This window comes from Acipenser ruthenus, chromosome 14 (assembly GCF_902713425.1).
Source record: "Acipenser ruthenus chromosome 14, fAciRut3.2 maternal haplotype, whole genome shotgun sequence".
Taxonomy (NCBI): domain Eukaryota; kingdom Metazoa; phylum Chordata; class Actinopteri; order Acipenseriformes; family Acipenseridae; genus Acipenser; species Acipenser ruthenus.
In genome coordinates this window covers 19,172,958-19,193,133 of record NC_081202.1, presented here as the reverse complement: position 1 = coordinate 19,193,133, position 20,176 = coordinate 19,172,958, and the positions used below count along the sequence as shown (strand labels likewise).

The window sequence follows — 20,176 nt, the reverse complement described above, 5'->3', positions numbered from 1 at the left end:
ATGTCAGCTTTTACATGTTCGAAAAGTATACCTACATTAACTCAGCATATACAGTACCACAAACCTCAAACATTACAAACATCCTGGCCCTTTTAAAACCGAAAGTACGCCTACAACCAATAGGAACTTAACATGTCACTAACGTTTCATATAGAGAACAGATACATCAATCATAAGGGAGGGGTGAACAGACAGACAACCAGAGCCAGCTCTGGAAAGAAAAAAAAAAAAAAATCACTAGTCAACGGTGCCAACACAACCAGCATAAATGCCGAACACAAGTTTGTCCTCAATGCTGTAAGTGGCAGTCTTTATTTTCATTAGATCTCTGGTATGACGTAATCAACTTATATTTTGTGAAATTTAATGAGTACATAGTAATACTGTTAACTTTTTGAATAGGTATACATAACTTAATTTAATGACAGACGTTTTTTGTGCGGCTTTCAATTGTTGTGTTTGCCTTGTTTATTCAATACAATTTTTTTAAATTAAGTTTTTTTAAAATGTAATTTGCCTTTAAAAGATGAGTCATTCGTGTTAAAGGTATTATTAATAGTTGTTCCATTCATTTTTTTTATATTTACTGTCGTGCATCACTATCAACAAAACCATTATATATATATATATATATATATATATATATATATATATATATATATATATATATATATATATATGTGTGTGTTTCTTAAGCAACTGCATTTATTTATTTATTTTTTATAAACAGGAACTGTCAGTTATGATTTCTATATTCAGACGTTTTGCTCACTTCCTGAGTTGCAAGACTTCCCTTTGCAGAAGCTGGCTGGTGGAAGGAGAACTAATACCTAAGACTTTTTTTTTTTTGTACATACAGCACGTATGTGCATTCACATACAGGTTGCAAATGGTAGGAACAACATTACAAATAATAATATTGTTGTAAAATGTAGGCTTACTGTGTATCATAAGGAACTGAATAATTATGCACTGTTAAATACTGTTTTACCCAATTAAACTTTTTTTTTTATATCAGGTTTGGTATTCTGATGTGGGCAGTTTTCGTTGTATAATATTAAATGTAAATGTATTTATCAAATTTAGATAGAATCTATTGAAACTAGAAGGAATAAATAGCTTATTGGAAAAATGTACAATTTCAAAATAAGGAATAATTCTGAACACAAATTTGAAATCAAGTGAGAATTTAAGACAAGGGAGGTTAATTAGATTTTCACTTGGAAGGAGTTGGAAATTGTGGATCACTTCATCGACTAGCCAAAAATACAATTTAATAAATCAACTACTGTAGGGACTGGATGGAGGTTAATTGGTGCAGTTAAACAATTTAAAACATGTTTGGAACAAAGAGCAGGACTAGAGTGGACATCAATGATACTGTGCATTTTACACATAATCACACACCAGCCTCCCCTTTCCAGAGGTGCAAGGGTACCACTAAGGACCAATGTTGCCTTGTTTTTTTTAGTAATGTGCTGTGCATTTATTCTGTGAAGACTTTTTTGTGTTTTTAGTTTCCATTGGGTATGGAACAGCATGGTGACGATGAACAACCTGTGATATTCAGAGAAGAGAACAGGAGAAGAAGGAGAAAGATGAAAGCATTTGTATCATCAAACACTGTGGTTACAATGGATCAAATAGCGATAGAGTTTGTGTTGCCTACGTACAATAAGTTTAATAAAATACAAGACGCCCTAATGCTTGATGTTGCTGGAAACTGCACAGTCGAACAAGTTAAAACCCAATTGTGGATGAAAGCAGTTGAAAGAAGTGCATGCCCTGAGTTCTACCAAAAGTATACCCCAGATCAGTGCATACTGCTTTACCAGAAGAAAGGGCACTGGTATGAAATATATGACAAACATCAGGTGTTTCACACACTGGACTGCATACGCTATTGGAAAGCATTGAAAAAAGATTTAGGAAGAATCCATTTGGTTACCAGACCCCAACCGACTGAGGAATCAGAGCAGTATCAGAGGTATCTGAATTATCTTATTGGTTATGATGTAACAGATGTCAGCAATGTTCATGATGATGAACTTGAATTCACTAGGCGGAAATTGCTGACACCTCGGTTAATCGAGTTAGCAAACCGGGATCCAAAACTTTATTCCATGGATCCCTGGATAACCCCTAAGCCTCTACCAGAATACATCCTAAATAAGATAAGCAATAATAATATTTTAGTTGTCATCCACCGAGGAAACGCTAGTCAAACCATAAAGGTATCAATCGATGACAAACCTGATCAGATTCTCCAGAATTTTTTCACCAAGATTGCTAAGAAAAAGCCTTTGCTTGGCATTTCTGAAGAAGACAGTGAATTAGACTTTGTTCTCAGAGTTTGCGGTAGAGATGAATACATTTTTGGGGACAACCCTGTTAAGAACTTCTACTGGGTGAGACAGTGTCTGAAAAACTCGGAGGAGATCCACCTTGTTTTGGAGTCTGCACCTGATCCGGAACAGGATGTTGTTCACAAGGAGGACTGGTCGCTGGTTGATGATTGCACTGGAGTTGCAGGGTCTCATGAGCAGCTGACAATAGAAGAAAAGGACCATGAGAAAGTGTTTACCATTTCTCTGTGGGATTGTAACAGAAAATTCAGAGTCAAGGTCCTTGGTATCGATATCCCCATGCTGCCCCGAAATTCAGAGCTCATTGTTTTTGTTGAAGCCAGTATTTTTCATGGACAACAGCTGCTGGCTCAGCAGAGAACCTCCTCCAAACCATTTACTGAAGAGGTGCTGTGGAACACATGGCTGGAGTTGGATATCAAGATAAAGGATCTGCCAAAAGGTGCCCGATTTAGCCTACAGGTTTACTGTGGAAAAACTCAAACTCAGAGCACTAAGGCTGGGTTTCAAGAAAGCATCAACTTTGACTCCAAATGTAAGAACCGCTTGCTCTATTATGTTAACCTCCTACTGATAGACCACCGCTCACTGCTGCGGCAAGGGCAATACGTCCTCCACATGTGGAAGATGCCAGAGAAGAGCGAGGATCATAGCAGTGTCAACGCCGACAAGCTCACCTCAGCTACCAACCCTGATAAGGAAACATCCATGGCTATTACTGTGATGCTGGATAAATACTGCTACCCCATTGCTTTGCCGAAAGGTCAGGAATCAGTTGAGGTTGAAGGTGAAAGGTCAAGACGAGAGATGCCTAATCACCTGCGCAAACAGTTTGAGAAAATTGTTGCCACTGATCCACTGCATCCTCTGACACCAGAAGACAAAGAGTTACTGTGGCATTTCAAGCAGGAATGCATGAAGTGTCCAAAAGCATATCCCAAGTTTCTCAGCTCAGTTAAATGGGGGAAACAAGAAGCGGTTTTAGCAACACATCAGCTGCTGGAGAAACATGATGCCTGGGATCGTAGCACACTGGACGTTGGACTTGCAATGCAGCTGTTAGACTGCCACTTCTCAGATGAGAATGTACGCACCGTGGCAGTGAGAAAGCTGGAGACTCTAGGAGATGACGATGTTCTGCGGTACCTGTTGCAGCTTGTACAGGTAGGGTACTGTTTAAACTGTTCACACTATTTGCATACAGCCTGTGTGTTTTCAATTTTAAGTAAATTATCTCTACAGAACGAAACAACAAACTGTCAGTTACATTTAAATCCTCTCTGAACTATTTCACGAAATGTATATGTAATGTGAATATCTTTATTTAGTATATTTGTAGAGCTACTGAATAGGTGTGTATGTGTGTATATATATATATATATATATATATAAATAAGAGTTATAGGTGTTTGATTTTTTCAGCTTTAGTGCCAGTGTGAAGAAAAACAAAAAACAAAGCTCTAACATAATTTTACTTCTGATATTGGAAATTGCTTCTTTTGTCAAAGTGTTGACCAAACCTTTTATAAATTAATTCCAGAACCTTTTATAGTTTTTATGATCTTTTAAATTAATGTGTTTTTTATCCATGTGTTGCATTTCTCACTAATTTATACAGGCTGTGAAGTTTGAGCCTTACCATGACAGTGCCCTGGCTCGTTTTCTGCTGAAACGTGCTTTAAGGGTAAGTATAAAAGAACAACACCATGAATATATTTGTGTGCTTTGTTTTTGTATTTTTGAAAGTTGATCTACTGTTTCTTCCAAACAGAGGAAAAGAATTGGCCATTTCTTGTTCTGGTTTCTAAGAAGTGAAATAGCCCAGTCCATGCATTACCAGCAGAGATATGCAGTGATCTTAGAGGCATACCTTCGGGGCTGTGGTGAAGCAATGCTGCATGACTTCAAGAAGCAAGTTGAAATTACTGAAGCATTGCAGAAGATCACCAAGGAAATAAAAGCAATGTCTGCTGACAAATATGATATTTCAGTACAAGGTGAAATATGTTGTATTACAAACCTCATTCACACAACCAAAAGATGAAATATAACTCCATCTTTGAAGACTTTAACCAAACCTTCATGTTTTTATTTTCTGGTCTTTGAATGAATATTTTGAATAGTCCTTAGTTGTCTTCAATAATAAAACTGTAGGAATCATATTTTATAATTATTATTTGTGAAGGCTGTGTTAAGTTTGAAAACATGCCTATTAACTCTCAAGGGGTATCTATGTTTCACATCCAACCCTTTTACCTCCAGCTACCCCTTTCCTTTTCTATAAAGAACACATTTCTAATCTATAATTTATTATATTGTTATTGTTATTTATTATATAATTGCCTTTTTATTTCCCGTTGTCAGGTGTATGCATTCCTTATTTCCAATATCAAGGATCATATATACTGTAATAGATAACTGGATAACAATGGATAACTGAGTGTCAGACACACAATAGTAATACACTTGTTGACCTTTAGAAATGATCTTCGCTTGTCTTCCTGGTTTGTGATGTCAGAAAGAATGTTTTGGGCATGTGTAATGTAATAAGAACTCATATTCACCAAAGAAAATCACTTTCTTGTCCACAGGATTTTGAGAAGAGTAGATTTTTAAGTTATTTGTAGCGCAGTATGAAATTACTAAATGAATAAATAAATAATAATAATAAAAAAGAAATCTCAAAAACGGTTATTGTTGGCATACTGTGAAGGTTGCTTGCATTGCCAAATGTAGAATGAAAATGCTGTGTGAGACAGAATAAATTAAACGGTAAAGTGAGTTATTGTTAGATGAATCATAGTGTAAATACTGCTATTACATTTTCAGCATTATCTTCTAAGGTAGTAATATACCCAAATAGATTATACAGTAGCACAAAAAGTACTACAGTAGGAGTATCTTCTATTGTGTAAAAACAAAGTTCCCCTAAAGTAATTACAGTCATGCCTTTATAAAACATTTGCCCATTACTGAAGAAATAAAATCTAATTTGTACATGGTTTTACAGAAACAAAACATATATATTTTGACAGTTTAGATAATGTAACTAAACAGGTGTAAAAAATGTGGTCAACTGAATACTCTCTCAGGCTATTTTTAACTTTCAGGGGCATATTAGTAATAGAAAAGTGTAAAATAATAGTTGTAAAAGTTTATATTTATCTAAAGGGGAAATATCTGAATATTTGTTGAGTCACTATACAGTGCCTTGCGAAAGTATTCGTCCCCCTTGAACTTTGCGACCTTTTGCCACATTTCAGGCTTCAAACATAAAGATATGAAACTGTAATTTTTTGTGAAGAATCAACAACAAGTGGGACACAATCATGAAGTGGAACGAAATTTATTGGATATTTCAAACTTTTTTAACAAATAAAAAACTGAAAAATTGGGCGTGCAAAATTATTCAGCCCCCTTAAGTTAATACGTTGTAGCGCCACCTTTTGCTGCGATTACAGCTGTAAGTCGCTTGGGGTATGTCTCTATCAGTTTTGCACATCGAGAGACTGAAATTTTTGCCCATTCCTCCTTGCAAAACAGCTCGAGCTCAGTGAGGTTGGATGGAGAGCATTTGTGAACAGCAGTTTTCAGTTCTTTCCACAGATTCTCGATTGGATTCAGGTCTGGACTTTGACTTGGCCATTCTAACACCTGGATATGTTTATTTGTGAACCATTCCATTGTAGATTTTGCTTTATGTTTTGGATCATTGTCTTGTTGGAAGACAAATCTCCGTCCCAGTCTCAGGTCTTTTGCAGACTCCATCAGGTTTTCTTCCAGAATGGTCCTGTATTTGGCTCCATCCATCTTCCCATCAATTTTAACCATCTTCCCTGTCCCTGCTGAAGAAAAGCAGGCCCAAACCATGATGCTGCCACCACCATGTTTGACAGTGGGGATGGTGTGTTCAGGGTGATGAGCTGTGTTGCTTTTACGCCAAACATAACGTTTTGCATTGTTGCCAAAAAGTTCGATTTTGGTTTCATCTGACCAGAGCACCTTCTTCCACATGTTTGGTGTGTCTCCCAGGTGGCTTGTGGCAAACTGTAAACGACACTTTTTATGGATATCTTTAAGAAATGGCTTTCTTCTTGCCACTCTTCCATAAAGGCCAGATTTGTGCAGTATACGACTGATTGTTGTCCTATGGACAGAGTCTCCCACCTCAGCTGTAGATCTCTGCAGTTCATCCAGAGTGATCATGGGCCTCTTGGCTGCATCTCTGATCAGTCTTCTCCTTGTATGAGCTGAAAGTTTAGAGGGATGGCCAGGTCTTGGTAGATTTGCAGTGGTCTGATACTCCTTTCATTTCAATATTATCGCTTGCACAGTGCTCCTTGGGATGTTTAAAGCTTGGGAAATCTTTTTGTATCCAAATCCGGCTTTAAACTTCTCCACAACAGTATCTCGGACCTGCCTGGTGTGTTCCTTGTTCTTCATGATGCTCTCTGCGCTTTAAACGGACCTCTGAGACTATCACAGTGCAGGTGCATTTATACGGAGACTTGATTACACACAGGTGGATTCTATTAATCATCATTAGTTAATTTTCAGTTTTTTATTTGTTAAAAAAGTTTGAAATATCCAATAAATTTCGTTCCACTTCATGATTGTGTCCCACTTCTTGTTGATTCTTCACAAAAAATTACAGTTTCATATCTTTATGTTTGAAGCCTGAAATGTGGCAAAAGGTCGCAAAGTTCAAGGGGGCCGAATACTTTCGCAAGGCACTGTATATGTGCAGTCACTAATATATGATATGTAAAAGAAAAGGAAATCAGTTTGGTCTTTATGGGTTATGCAGGGTGGGTAAATCATTATTTCCCACTCAACACTATGGTCCTACAGTATATCACAAGGTTTTTATGTCAATTTCAGTTGTTTCCCAGCTCAGACAGAAACTTGAAAAACTTCAAACATCAGGGCTACCAAGAAGTTTCAAAGTCCCTTACGACCCTGGCCTCAGAGCAGGTTCACTTGTGGTAAATATAACCTGATACTCAACATACAGAATGATATCAGTGGTATTCGTGTAACATTGAAATTGCTAAAGCAATGCCCTATCCTTACTGCAGATTGAGCAGTGTAAAGTGATGGCATCAAAGAAGAAACCGCTGTGGCTCGAGTTCAAACCTGACGACCCCACAACACGATCCAGTGACACTATTGGAATAATCTTTAAGGACGGAGATGACCTTCGTCAGGACATGCTTATTTTACAGGTATTTTTTTTTTGGTGAAAAATGTAAACATTTTAAAATCAATGGAGAAATTAAATGTTAAACCCAAATGGAATCAGAAACCCAATGATGTGCTGTATCCCCTTTATAATAACTTTATAACCGAGGTCAGCAGTGTGGAGTAGTGGTTAGGGCACTGGACTCTTGACCGGAGGGTCGTGGGTTCAATTACGGGGGGCGGGGGCGGGGGCTGTTGCTGTACCCTTGCGCAAGGTACTTTACCTAGATTGCACCAGTAAAAACCCAACTGTATAAATGGGGAATTGTATGTAAAATATAATGTGAGATCTTGTAACAATTATAAGTTGCCCTGGATAAGGGTGTCTGCTAAGAAATAAATAATAATAATAACCCTAATATTTTAAATTAGGACACATCTATCTTTATAGCAAATAAAAAAAGTATCAGATGACAAAAAATATGACAACTGCAATTATGACTGATGCTAGTCAGAGTCCACGTTTCACCTAATGTATGCCAGTGACCCAATATATGACGTTTTTACTGTGCTTTATTCTCAATATCAGTTGACGTCATAGCAAAGTCAATTCAAAACAGTGTCATCAGTCATCACTTGGCTAAATAAAGGTTGGTCATGAATAGAAAACAAATATAGTTGGTATATTAAAAATAAAGCAGCATATAAAAGAGTTCAAGGGCTGCAAGCTTCTTATGTATGGGTTATATTGACTCATGCAGCGCTTAAACAGACCTCGATATTCAGCCACGGTCCGTTCACTTCTACTGTCCATATTCCCCTCACAGGTTGTAATAGCAAAAGTCCCAAACCATCAGTTATCTTTATCACAGTTGTTGTTTAGTTTGTTTATACTGATAGCAGAGCCATAAGTACATTTTGTAAGTTGCATACAGTAGATAACTTTATTTTAACAGAAACATGAATATGGTAGGATATGTGATATTTGGCGTGTGTTATTAGATTCTTCTCATTATGGAATCAATCTGGGAGACAGAATCTTTGGATCTATCGTTGTTACCATATGGCTGCATTTCTACTGGAAACAAGATAGGTAAGTCTTTCATAAATGAATTGTGAATCTGTTTGTATGTATGCAGGTTTGTGGGGTTACTTACAATGTGCATCATAACCACTAACATTTGTATCTTTTCAGGGATGATTGAAATAGTGAAAGATGCCACCACCATAGCTAACATCCAGCAGAGCACCGTTGGCAACACTGGAGCTTTTAAAGACGAAGTATTAAACCAGTGGCTTGGAGATAAATGCGTAATGGAAGACAAGGTAGTATTTTACTGTAAGATTGTAAAACTGTGTGTAACCTTCTCCAGATTCAATAGCACTCATACTGAGACCTCAAACATTTCTATAGAGAAGAGTGTGTGTGTGTGTGTGTGTGTGTGTGTGTGTGTGTATGTGTGTGTGAGTGTGTGTGTGTGTGTGTGTTGAGTATTTAGAAGCATTGCATTGTGTGCTGTTTTTCTAAAACTATGTTAGGCTTTTTTGCTTTTCAGACAGGGACCAGTTTGCTCCTGAAATTTAGATCCACAGTGAGGCTTAGTCGACATAGGTCCTTGATTGAAGTCATTACCTCACAATGCTGAGGCAAGCAAAATCATACATAAACAGGCTGAATCACCGTTTATGTTATATCGATTCAGCTCCATTTAAATATTGTCACACACAATCAAATACTTCACTATGGCTGACAATTTAAGCAATAATAACTTCCACTTTGGGATGTGCCAGACATTACAGACTGTTTTTTGGCAGTAGTGATCTTCAGCTGTAATCTCTGTGAATTTCTGACGCAGAGTGTATTAATGTGAATATATCAATAAAGATATAGAACGTGCATTTTATAATTTAGTTGCATTTTGGGTTTTGTATTATTGCGCCTGGGAGAAGTAGTTCCTTAAAATTAAGTTATTTTCCCCTTTGATCTCCTGGTGAGGTGTAGGGATATCACCAACTTCTGGTAATGAGGTCTCAGGCAGGTTAGAAAGGAGTTATCCAGCCATTGACATTCAATTGGTTATTTAACTTTCGTTTTGAACCTCTTTGACAATATTTGTCTCTAGACATCTGTAGATACTTAGGGTGAATTTAGAAGCTTTTTATTCTGTAGTATAAACTGGTAAAGTTGGATTTTTTTGTTCATATTCTATGAGTCTTCTGTACTGTTAGGTTGTTACCTTTTAAATTGAATATGTTGCCTCTTTGAGTTAAAATCTTTGAACATCTCCCGTTATGTACTCATTCTAAATAATGATTTGTTTATAATAGTCTGATGATTTGTTGTATTTATTTATTGCACATCCCCACAACCCTGGTTAACACTGTACTGTAATCTTCAGTTTCAGCAGGCTGTGGAGAGGTTTGTGTTTTCTTGTGCTGGTTATTGTGTTGCCACATATGTTTTGGGGATAGGAGACAGGCATAACGACAACATTATGATCACAGAATCAGGTAAGTGAAACTGGTTTCAGCTAATCTTCTATGTCACAATACTATCGTGCACAAAATTATCATGGGTTAATTACCTATACATGTACCTTACCAGCCACAGGTAAAAAAAACAAAAAAACAAGCATTTTATACCACTGCTGAATCGCCCTGGATTGCATCAACCACCAATCCCAGGATTAGCCCTAAAAATAAATGGTCAATGCATCCAGGTGGTTTCCCTGGTGTACTGTAAACACTAGAAATCACAGCTGTAGTTATCCCATCAGGGTACATGGCATGTATATTTTGTCATGATGAAACTTCAACATTTAATGCTTGTATTAGTATCTGTCACCCTATTTTACAATATTCCTTTCTTTAGGTAATCTGTTTCACATAGATTTTGGACACATCCTTGGAAATTACAAAAGCTTCCTTGGGATTAGCAAGGAAAGAGTGCCATTTGTTTTAACTCCCGATTTTCTGTATGTTATGGGAACGTTTGGAAAGAAAACAAGCCCTCAATTCCAAAAATTCCAGGTATGATCGGAGTAAGAAAGATCGGATGTAACTTTTTGTTTCTTCATTTGTTAAGATTTTCAAATGCTGTTTTTTTAAATGATTTCTTATAAAGGGAAATCATTTTACAAGAATTAAAAGTACACATAAGACCTGTTTTTATTAGGTAATACCAAACATAAGGGAACAATTTGTTTAGTTGAAAAATATAGATTTGCAGGGCTGTCATTTGTATATACATCTGGTAGTATAATGATATAAATGTGATATCTTGTAAGTCGCCCGGATAAGGGCGTCTGCTAAGAAATAAATAATAATAATAATAATAACAATAAAAGCTATTGTTTGTTCTGTAAATATACTGTGCTGCCTTTTGTTCTCAGGATGTCTGCATCAAAGCATACTTGGCTCTGCGGCACCATACCAACCTTCTGATTATCTTGTTCTCGATGATGCTGATGACAGGAATGCCACAGCTAACCAGTACAGAGGATATTGAGTATATCCGGGAGGCCCTTACTGTGGGGAAGACTGAAGAAGACGCAGAGAAGCATTTTCTTGACCAGATTGAAATTTGCAGGGATAAAGGCTGGACTGTTCAGTTTAATTGGTTTTTGCACCTTGTCCTTGGAATCAAGCAAGGGGTGGAAAAGCGTTCAGTGTAACTCTTTCTGACACATCCAGATGAGGGAGGTTTCTTCTTCTAGTTCAGTTGAAGCTTAACAGATACTGGTTTTCTGAAGAAAAAAAAAAATGCTCCATATTTTTTTCCAGTGTATTTTCATCCCAGACCAGCTTCAGTAACCAGATAGTTAAGAATGTAGTGCTAGATCAATTAACCATACTCTTACATAAATATAGATATCACAGCAAACTTGATTTAAATATATTGCATAGTGCCAGCATACTTTTTCATTCTTCAGCATTTGTTCTTAAACATAAGTTGATATATTTTTTATATTTTTAGTATATATTTCAAGTTTTACTCTGTACTTTAATGCTTATCTTTTGTATATGGATTTTTACAGCCTGCAGAAAGAAATACAAATTTTGTATTGCATCAGTTTTTGTTTTAATTAACACCTAAGTATATTTGTGCTTCTTCAAACTCGATTTAAAAATCAAGCAGTTAAAAAGCAAAAAACAAGGCACAGTTTTCACCTTTTTGCTCCTCATTTTTCCACTTGTTGAGCCTGAGTGTTCACAAACATTTAGCTCTTGTAGTCTGATGTTGTTATTCAGATAAACCGCATGAGAAGCAAACAGACTTCCTTGTACTTATGCAAAGACTGTACAGTCAGATTTGTTCAGCATTTTAAGGTAGTCTGAGATGCAAAACAAAATCATTGAACAGGAACCTGCATCTTAGTTCATGACTCAGCTTGTAGGTCAGAATGCACAATCAAGTAAAAGTTATTCACCATTTGGAATCATTGATTTGTGAAATGATTTGTGAAAATGCAGGTCAGCTAAATTTAAAATTGTACATGCTCCAATAAATACAAAGAGTTCTACTGTATGCAGTCCACTCTTAGCCCTTCTAATGTTAAACATGAGTATAAGTAAATTCTAAACTGAAATGCAAGTCACTTATCAAGAGAAATATAAACAGAAGAATTGCATGTATTTCCTTCAATATACACCATAAATATACTTGAACAAATAGCAATGTGATTCTACTGTATTCAGTCCAATATACTATACATTGACTACATGTACATTAAGTTGCCTTTCAAATACTGGATTCTGTAAACAGTTTATCTGGGATATATAATGTCCCTGTTTCATTGAATTGAATATAGCCCAGAACTCAACAATATGACATGCATTTCCTGCTACCTTTAAGTCTTTCTTTTATTCCTGCAGTCATTGTGAGATAAAATGTCATAATGGACATAGGCATGCATGTGTATCAGGAGAAAATACATGCCTAGATTGGTGGCTTTCCCTGTGTAGTCACTTAATCCTTGGCAAAATAGGTCTACCACTCTGTGACATCACTGAGCGCTTATACATTTCCTCTTAAAACTCAACCAAGACTAGAAGAAACTGCACCACAGACAGATGAACTCACTGCATACAGATCGCTGAGTGTCTTTGTGTTCAACAATACAATGAAAACAGAGGTAGCACACTATGATTGTCATGCTAAAATCTCTTAACCCTGTATATTTTGACAAGAGTTTATAACAAGTGCCTCGCCAGTCGGTGGCATATCATGGTAATTAAGGAGGGGCTATGCTAATGTTTCATATAGTACTACGCATCATATGAACGTACCAATAATAAAACACACATGACAACAACTTTGTAATATTTTAGAATTTTATTACAGAAATGTTCCAATTTTACATACCAACATGTTTTTATATCTCCAATGATGGTTAAATGTAATTATTTGTTAAATGTTTTAATTAAGATTCCCTCATAGCACAAAAGGGATTCCTTAATGTTCTGTGCTGATGCCATATATATATATATATATATATATATATATATATATATATATATATATATATATATATATATATATATACAGTACTGTGCAAAAGTTTTAGGCAGGTGTGAAAAAATGCTGTAAAGTAAGAATGCTTTCAAAAATAGACATGTTAATAGATTATATTTATCAATTAACTAAATGCAAAGTGAGTGAACAGAAGAAAAATCTAAATCAAATCCATATTTGGTGTGACCACCCTTTGCCTTCAAAACAGCATCAATTCTTCTAGGTACACTTGCACAAAGTCAGGGATTTTGTAGGCATATAGTCAGGTGTATGATTAAACAATTATACCAAACAGGTGCTAATGATCATCAATTCAATATGTAGGTTGAAACACAATCATTAACTGAAACAGAAACAGCTGTGTAGGAGGAATAAAACTGGGTGAGGAACAGCCAAACTCAGCTAACAAGGTGAGGTTGCTGAAGACAGTTTACTGTCAAAAGTCATACACCATGGCAAGACTGAGCACAGCAACAAGACACAAGGTAGTTATACTGCATCAGCAAGGTCTCTCCCAGGCAGAAATTCCAAGGCAGACAGGGGTTTCCAGATGTGCTGTCCAAGCTCTTTTGAAGAAGCACAAAGAAACGGGCAACGTTGAGGACCGTAGACGCAGTGGTCGGCCAAGGAAACTTACTGCAACAGATGAAAGACACATCATGCTTACTTCCCTTCGCAATCGGAAGATGTCCAGCAGTGCCATCAGCTCAGAATTGGCAGAAAACAGTGGGACCCTGGTACACCCATCTACTGTCTGGAGAAGTCTGGTCAGAAGTGGCCTTCATGGAAGACTTGCGGCCAAAAAGCCATACCTCCGACGTGGAAACAAGGCCAAGCGACTCACCTATGCACGAAAACACAGGAACTGGGGTGCAGAAAAATGGCAGCAGGTGCTCTGGACTGATGAGTCAAAATCTGAAATATTTGGCTGTAGCAGATGGCAGTTTGTTCGCCGAAGGGCTGGAGAGCGGTACACGAATGAGTGTCTGCAGGCAACAGTGAAGCATGGTGGAGGTTCCTTGCAAGTTTGGGGCTGCATTTCTGCAAATGGAGTTGGGGATTTGGTCAGAATTAATGGTCTCCTCAATGCTGAGAAGTACAGGCAGATACTTATCCATCATGCAATACCATCAGGGAGGCATCTGATTGGCCCCAAATTTATTCTGCAGCATGACAACGACCCCAAACATACAGCGAAAGTCATTAAGAACTATCTTCAGCGTAAAGAAGAACAAGGAGTTCTGGAAGTGATGGTATGGCCCCCACAGAGCCCTGATCTCAACATCATTGAGTCTGTCTGGGATTACATGAAGAGAGAGAAGCAACTGAGGCTGCCTAAATCCACAGAAGAACTGTGGTTAGTTCTCCAAGATGTTTGGGCCAACCTACCTGCCGAGTTCCTTCAAAAACTGTGTGCAAGTATACCTAGAAGAATTGATGCTGTTTTGAAGGCAAAGGGTGGTCACACCAAATATTGATTTGATGTAGATTTTTCTTCTGTTCACTCACTTTGCATTTTGTTAATTGATAAATATAAACTATTAACATGTCTATTTTTGAAAGCATGCTTACTTTACAGCATTTGTTCACACCTGCCTAAAACTTTTGCACAGTACTGTATATATATATATATATATAGATTGGAAGATTGGAAGTCAATTGGTAATGATCCAGGTAGTCCTTCCTGCTCTTTAGTTTGGCATGTGGTTAGGGGAAGCTAAGAGTTTAATTCTATTGAGACTTGTTTCAGAATTGTACATATATAGGTTATGTATTGCAGTATAAATAGCCTTTTTGGGATTATTACAAAGGGATGAATGTTAATGAAAATATTTAAAAGGGCTGACATAGGGATCTCGAGTGGCGCATCAGGTAAAGGTGTTCTGCGTGGAGTGAAGGATGCGCCCTATAGCCTGGACGTTGCCGGTTCGAGTCCAGGCTATACCACTGCCGACCATGGACAGGAGTTCCCAGAGGGTGGTGCACAATTGGCCAAGCGCCGCCCGGGGGGGCGGTGCTTAGGTCAGCCAGGGTGTCCTCGGCACACCGCGCACCAGCAACCCCTGTAGTCTGGCCGGGTGCCTGCAGGCTTGCCTGTAAGCTACCAAGAGCTGTGTTGTCCTCCGATGCTGTAGCTCTGAGGTGGCTGCATGGTGAGCCTGCAGTGTGAAAAAGAAGCAGTTGGCTGACGGTACACACTTCAGAGGACAGTGTGTGTTCGTCTTCGCCGCTCCTGAGTCAGCGCGGGTGTGGTAGCGGTGAGCTGAGCCTAAAAGTAATTGGCTATTCCAAATTGAGACAAAAAATGATAAACACAATTGCGGATTACTAAATTTAAAAAAAAAGGGTTGACATTGTGGGTGGATGGACAGTAGCATTCATGGACAAGACTGTTCTTAAAAGTACAAAATATAAACAGACATCCATGAATAATGGAATGCTAAACCAGTTAGCAGAATGTACAATGAAAAACATTTATAAAAATGTCTGGCTGGTTCCCAAACGTCCGTTATACTTCACTCTGGTTTGTTGATTGGTGGTTGGCACTACGAAACAAAGAAAGACCATGAAAGATTGGGACCAAAAAAAAAGGAAAAGGTTATATTGAAGAAAAATACACAAAAAAGCTAAAGTTATTACTTGTTATTGAGTGGTTGAAGTGTAGTAGGCGATCCACCACTGCCAAGGAATGCAAGTACTGTATTTCTAAAGACTGACCTGTTTGCCTGTCTCTCCACTCTGTCTCTGCATGTATTTAGCAAATGAAGTTTTCAAGTGGGGCCCTCTTTTCTGTCTCTGTGCCTCCCTCTCCCTGCAACTACATTCCTTTTTATTGAGTGCTAGCCCTGCCATTACCTGAAACAAAAAGCTATGCTCAGAGATTAATTTAAAGAAGAACGTTTCTGAGCTTTCACAGATTCATACCTGGACTGACTGAAAATGTACGTCATCATTATACATTTAGATTAAATTATCATAGTTAAGCTTTAAAGATCAGACAAATCCTCTGCTGTTCTGTACTCCTTATTCTCCTCACAGAGCCTTTTCACACACTCTTTTTCCACTTGACTGCTTTTTATGCTTACTCCACAAAGACTCTCTCGTTGATGGCACTGCACAGAGGCCTGTAGCAGATTCAGACTTTTATTTGCTGGTAAATAAAAAAAAGCACATTAAATAAGCAAAGAATGTGTCATATAAAACTGCAGCTATAACTAACAGATGCATCATGTGTTTTTGTAGACAACTGTCTCCCTTGCTAAAATAAAGACATTGTTGGATAGAACTGTATTCTGTATTCTGTATTCTTTAGGATAAAATTAAATAAAAACATAACATAGTTTTACGTCCAGCTGCCAACATGCAGATGGCAGATCTTGTTATTTTGCTGTAGCCGAAAGGAAAATACTGACAATGTCAGTACTGGGGAGGCTTCCATCCTAGGCAGCTAGGAGAATTCCTCACAACTTTTTGATGCAGGAGATCAGCATTCTAGCATACTACTGTACAAACATGTATACAGGGTTCCAATAATTTAGATGTACTGTAGTTGTTTTTGTTGGTACACTACTATATTTTCAACAGAAGAAGTATTTAAATTCAGAATATAATTCTGAAAATATCACTTGCCAAAAGAGACGACTGTGGACATGTGGACTGTACATACTTTTAAATCCGGTATGTATTGTAGCAGTACGTAAAATTCCCTATTAACAACCAAACAGCAAAATTAAATCAAAATGTTACCCATGCACAGAACTGCGTAAAGCATGAAAGGCAATCCAATTTAGCAAAAGATTAAACAAACACCAGTTTCAGAATTAAAACAGTATCCAAAGTCAGTATTCAAAATTGCAGAACATAGTGCTCGATTAGGCCCTAATGTCACAGTTCACTTGCAAATGAAAATGCACAAAAGCAACTAAAGATCACCGATTTAAAAAAATGCAACACAGTATCTAAAACTGTATAATGATTAACTTTTACATTACCGTAGCTTGTCTCGTTCGCTTTGTTTTTGCGGCATTTTTGTCATGTGGAATTGGAGGAAGTGCTGTGTAACAGCAATAAAGACTGATTTGGCATGGGAGAAAAAAAAGAAAAAAAACACAAGCTGTGACGGATAAACAAGTACACTGTAACATTGAAGTGATGGGCATTGAATCAGAAAACTGGTGACAGAGTCCCAAATTCTGGGCCAATTTGGTGTTTATATAATGTCCCAAATTCTGAGCTGCTTTGCTTTTCCGAATTCAGCCCAGTTTCTGGGATATTCTGCTCAGCTGACAGCTGAGTTTCTAAGTCATGCATGCTCAGTTTACCATAAAAAAGTAAACAAGAACTGGATAGTGAATTTGGTTAAGAGTAACCCTTAGTACATGAATAAAAGTTAATGTATTTTTTTACTATCCCCAGAAAACATTAGTTTTTATGAAGAAACAGAAATAAAATGTAAATGTTAAAAAAACGTATTTCTTTATTACAATGAAGAAACTACATACATGAAAATTCATTAAAGCAGTCATTTTCCTTTTTTACAGGCTAATATCAAAACACATACACCCACCTTGCAACCCCTGCATGCACACACCACCATGCAACCCCTGTACGTACACACCACCGTACAACCCCTGCACGCATACACCCACCATGCAACCCCTGCACGCATACACCCACCTTGCAACCCCTGCATGCACACACCACCATGCAACCCCTGCATGCACACACCACCATGCAACCCCTGCACGCATACACCCACCATACAACCCCTGCACGCATACACCACCATGCAACCCCTGCATGCACACACCACCATGCAACCCCTGCACGTACACACCACCGTACAACCCCTGCACGCATACACCCACCTTGCAATCCCTGCACGCACACACACACCCTCCACTATCCTGATTCTCTCCCCCCAGGATCGCTACAATATAATCATGCCTAGAGGTTTATCAGACCTCAAAATGAATAGAATGGCAGAGTTCAATATATTTTATTCATCTATCACATGCAAAAACAAAAATACAATAAAGGCCTATATCAGCTCTTTCACTTATAGGTTTTAAGAGACCAGTGCCCTTCAACAACTTAACATAATTACTATTGTATTATATTGGTAAAATACTCCTTATCTATTCCTGTTTAAACTGTAGGCTATAGATAATGTTCAAACAGTTGGACTATGCAAATATAATGGCTAAATTCCAATTCAGTCACTTACAATCTGGCCTACCTAAATGTCCTCCTGTAGTTCAAATGGCTAAGCAATTCCTCACTTCTCTGACTTTAACTGCTGTGTCAGTGTGCTGGCACAGAATAGCTGCCGCATGTAAAGAGCTTTGGTATCCTATGGGATGAAAGGTGCTATATAAATCCAAAGTATTATCTTTCATTTAAATGAAGAGCTTTTTAAATCTAGGGGTACGGTAATTTTGGGAGTTCAAAGTGTTTGAAGACCCTGGGTCAATCACCCTCAAACGGGTGAGAAAGGGCAATCTGTCTGGTAAGATAAAGGGGGTTCTAAACTACCCGTTGTCTTGAAGTGTGGTATGCTAGCAGCATAAGGAACTCTCTAATTGCTCCTGGAAATACATCACGCAAACGATTATAGATATATGCTATTTGAAAGAAAAAGTAGATCACCACAGAAAGGGAATTACATTTGTGCACAACATGACAATTTATATAAAGTAATAGTCACCCGTAGTTTGTTATATTAGTAAAGCAAAATACTGCATTATATTTTAATTGAAAGGTTCTGGAAAGCATCTCTCTCTCTCTCTCTCTCTCTCTCTCTCTCTCTCTCTCTCTCTCTCTCTCTCTCTCTCTCTCCAATCACAATGCCTCCAAGCTTTCCCATTCGTGTTGACATCATATTCCTGTGACAGACAAGGACCAATCAAAACACGAGACTGCTATGCGGTTCTATCCCAAAAACCGGGCCTGTGTCATACCTTCCAACTTGGGTTGCCACCAGGCCCCATAATTCCGGAACCCTTTGGGACGGGACAGGGTTTTTAAGTTGCCTTTAAACTGAAAGAAATAAACACATAAATTGAGTATTAAACACTAACAAGTAAAATTCTGTGTTCAGTTTAAAGCTTAAATATTTTTTGCAAGTACACAGAAATCCAATTTTACAACTGCACAATAATAATAAGAATAATAAAAAAAGCCCAATAATTAACAATCGATGCATCCCTAATTGGCATGTGCCTTGAAATGCCAACAGGATTAAAGCATGGGATAACAGGACTGTGATCTACTTTACACAGCATACATTAGGTTGAGCCACTAGTATATGTGTACTACAGTGCATGCATTAATACCATTGTCTGTACCAATAAAACACAAAGATTATGCTGGGATAAAGCAAGACATGCAGAACATAAAAGTGCTATGTAAAAACTATACAAGTATGATACAAAGAAAGGGAAGGATTGTATGGATACCTTGCAAAACTTTTGGCCATGGCTGTAGATTGTGTGACTAACAATATACACATATCTACCACGTATATGTGTCATATCAACAGCCAAGAACATACAACCAGGAAAATTTGCAAGAATTGCAGTTTCTTAAGTGTTTTCATGTTAATTGAATCTGATCTAAAATCCCGGTCAGATCAGGTGTCAACAAAGAGCGCAGGGTCTGTTTCTAAAATGTGCATTAGATCCCATCATAAACACACGTCGCTTACATCCATTACGTGGTATAGAAATGTTTCAAGACAGTAACAGACACACACGATTAGCGTAAAAAGGATTTGTGCTTTTTGAACGAGACCCTTATGATCTTTGTGCCTGCATCACATGACGTTGTTATTACGCACGCGCCAAACGGTTTTCTTTAAAACTAGTGAGCGGTGTCTATCTGCGACACTGTTGGTAGATCTGGTTTGACAGGTCTGAATTTAATATATCACTACTGAGAAATATATTAATATTTAGAAATGCAGTAATAAACTAAATGTACATTGCCGTTTTGAATCGGAACAAGTTACTTCAGTAAATCAATAAAACTTTCAAACTTAGGCCAGAGAGACCGGTAAGTGATGACGATACTATGATTATTTTATAATATATTACAATGTTGTTTCTAACTTTAA

General features: G+C 37.6%; 1 protein-coding gene across 2 annotated transcripts; it reads left to right on the top strand.

Moving 5' to 3' along the window:
• The first annotated feature begins 206 nt into the window (after positions 1 to 206).
• Positions 207 to 11,616, top strand: LOC117419404 (phosphatidylinositol 4,5-bisphosphate 3-kinase catalytic subunit gamma isoform-like). Of its 2 annotated transcripts, XM_058986031.1 has the most exons (12): positions 215 to 297; positions 731 to 892; positions 1,518 to 3,530; positions 3,985 to 4,050; positions 4,138 to 4,363; positions 7,248 to 7,351; positions 7,445 to 7,591; positions 8,550 to 8,640; positions 8,743 to 8,873; positions 9,947 to 10,058; positions 10,420 to 10,577; positions 10,940 to 11,616. In XM_058986031.1, exons 2-12 carry the CDS (start codon positions 743 to 745, stop codon positions 11,219 to 11,221), a joined length of 3,480 nt encoding a protein of 1,159 aa, XP_058842014.1. In that variant the 5' UTR covers positions 215 to 297; positions 731 to 742; the 3' UTR covers positions 11,222 to 11,616. The 2 variants fall into 2 exon arrangements, with proteins under 2 accessions (XP_058842016.1, XP_058842014.1); XM_058986033.1 differs by lacking the exon at positions 731 to 892 and having other exon boundaries at positions 207 to 297.
• Positions 11,617 to 20,176: the final 8,560 nt, after the last annotated feature.

Excerpts from the sequence above, each read along its gene's own strand:
- LOC117419404 (XM_058986031.1), top strand. The coding sequence starts at position 743 with ATGATTTCTATATTCAGACGTTTTGCTCACTTCCTGAGTTGCAAGACT. Across the intron at positions 3,531-3,984 it reads ACCTGTTGCAGCTTGTACAG|GCTGTGAAGTTTGAGCCTTA; the intron begins GTAGGGTACTGT and ends TAATTTATACAG. Across the intron at positions 10,059-10,419 it reads CATTATGATCACAGAATCAG|GTAATCTGTTTCACATAGAT; the intron begins GTAAGTGAAACT and ends TCCTTTCTTTAG.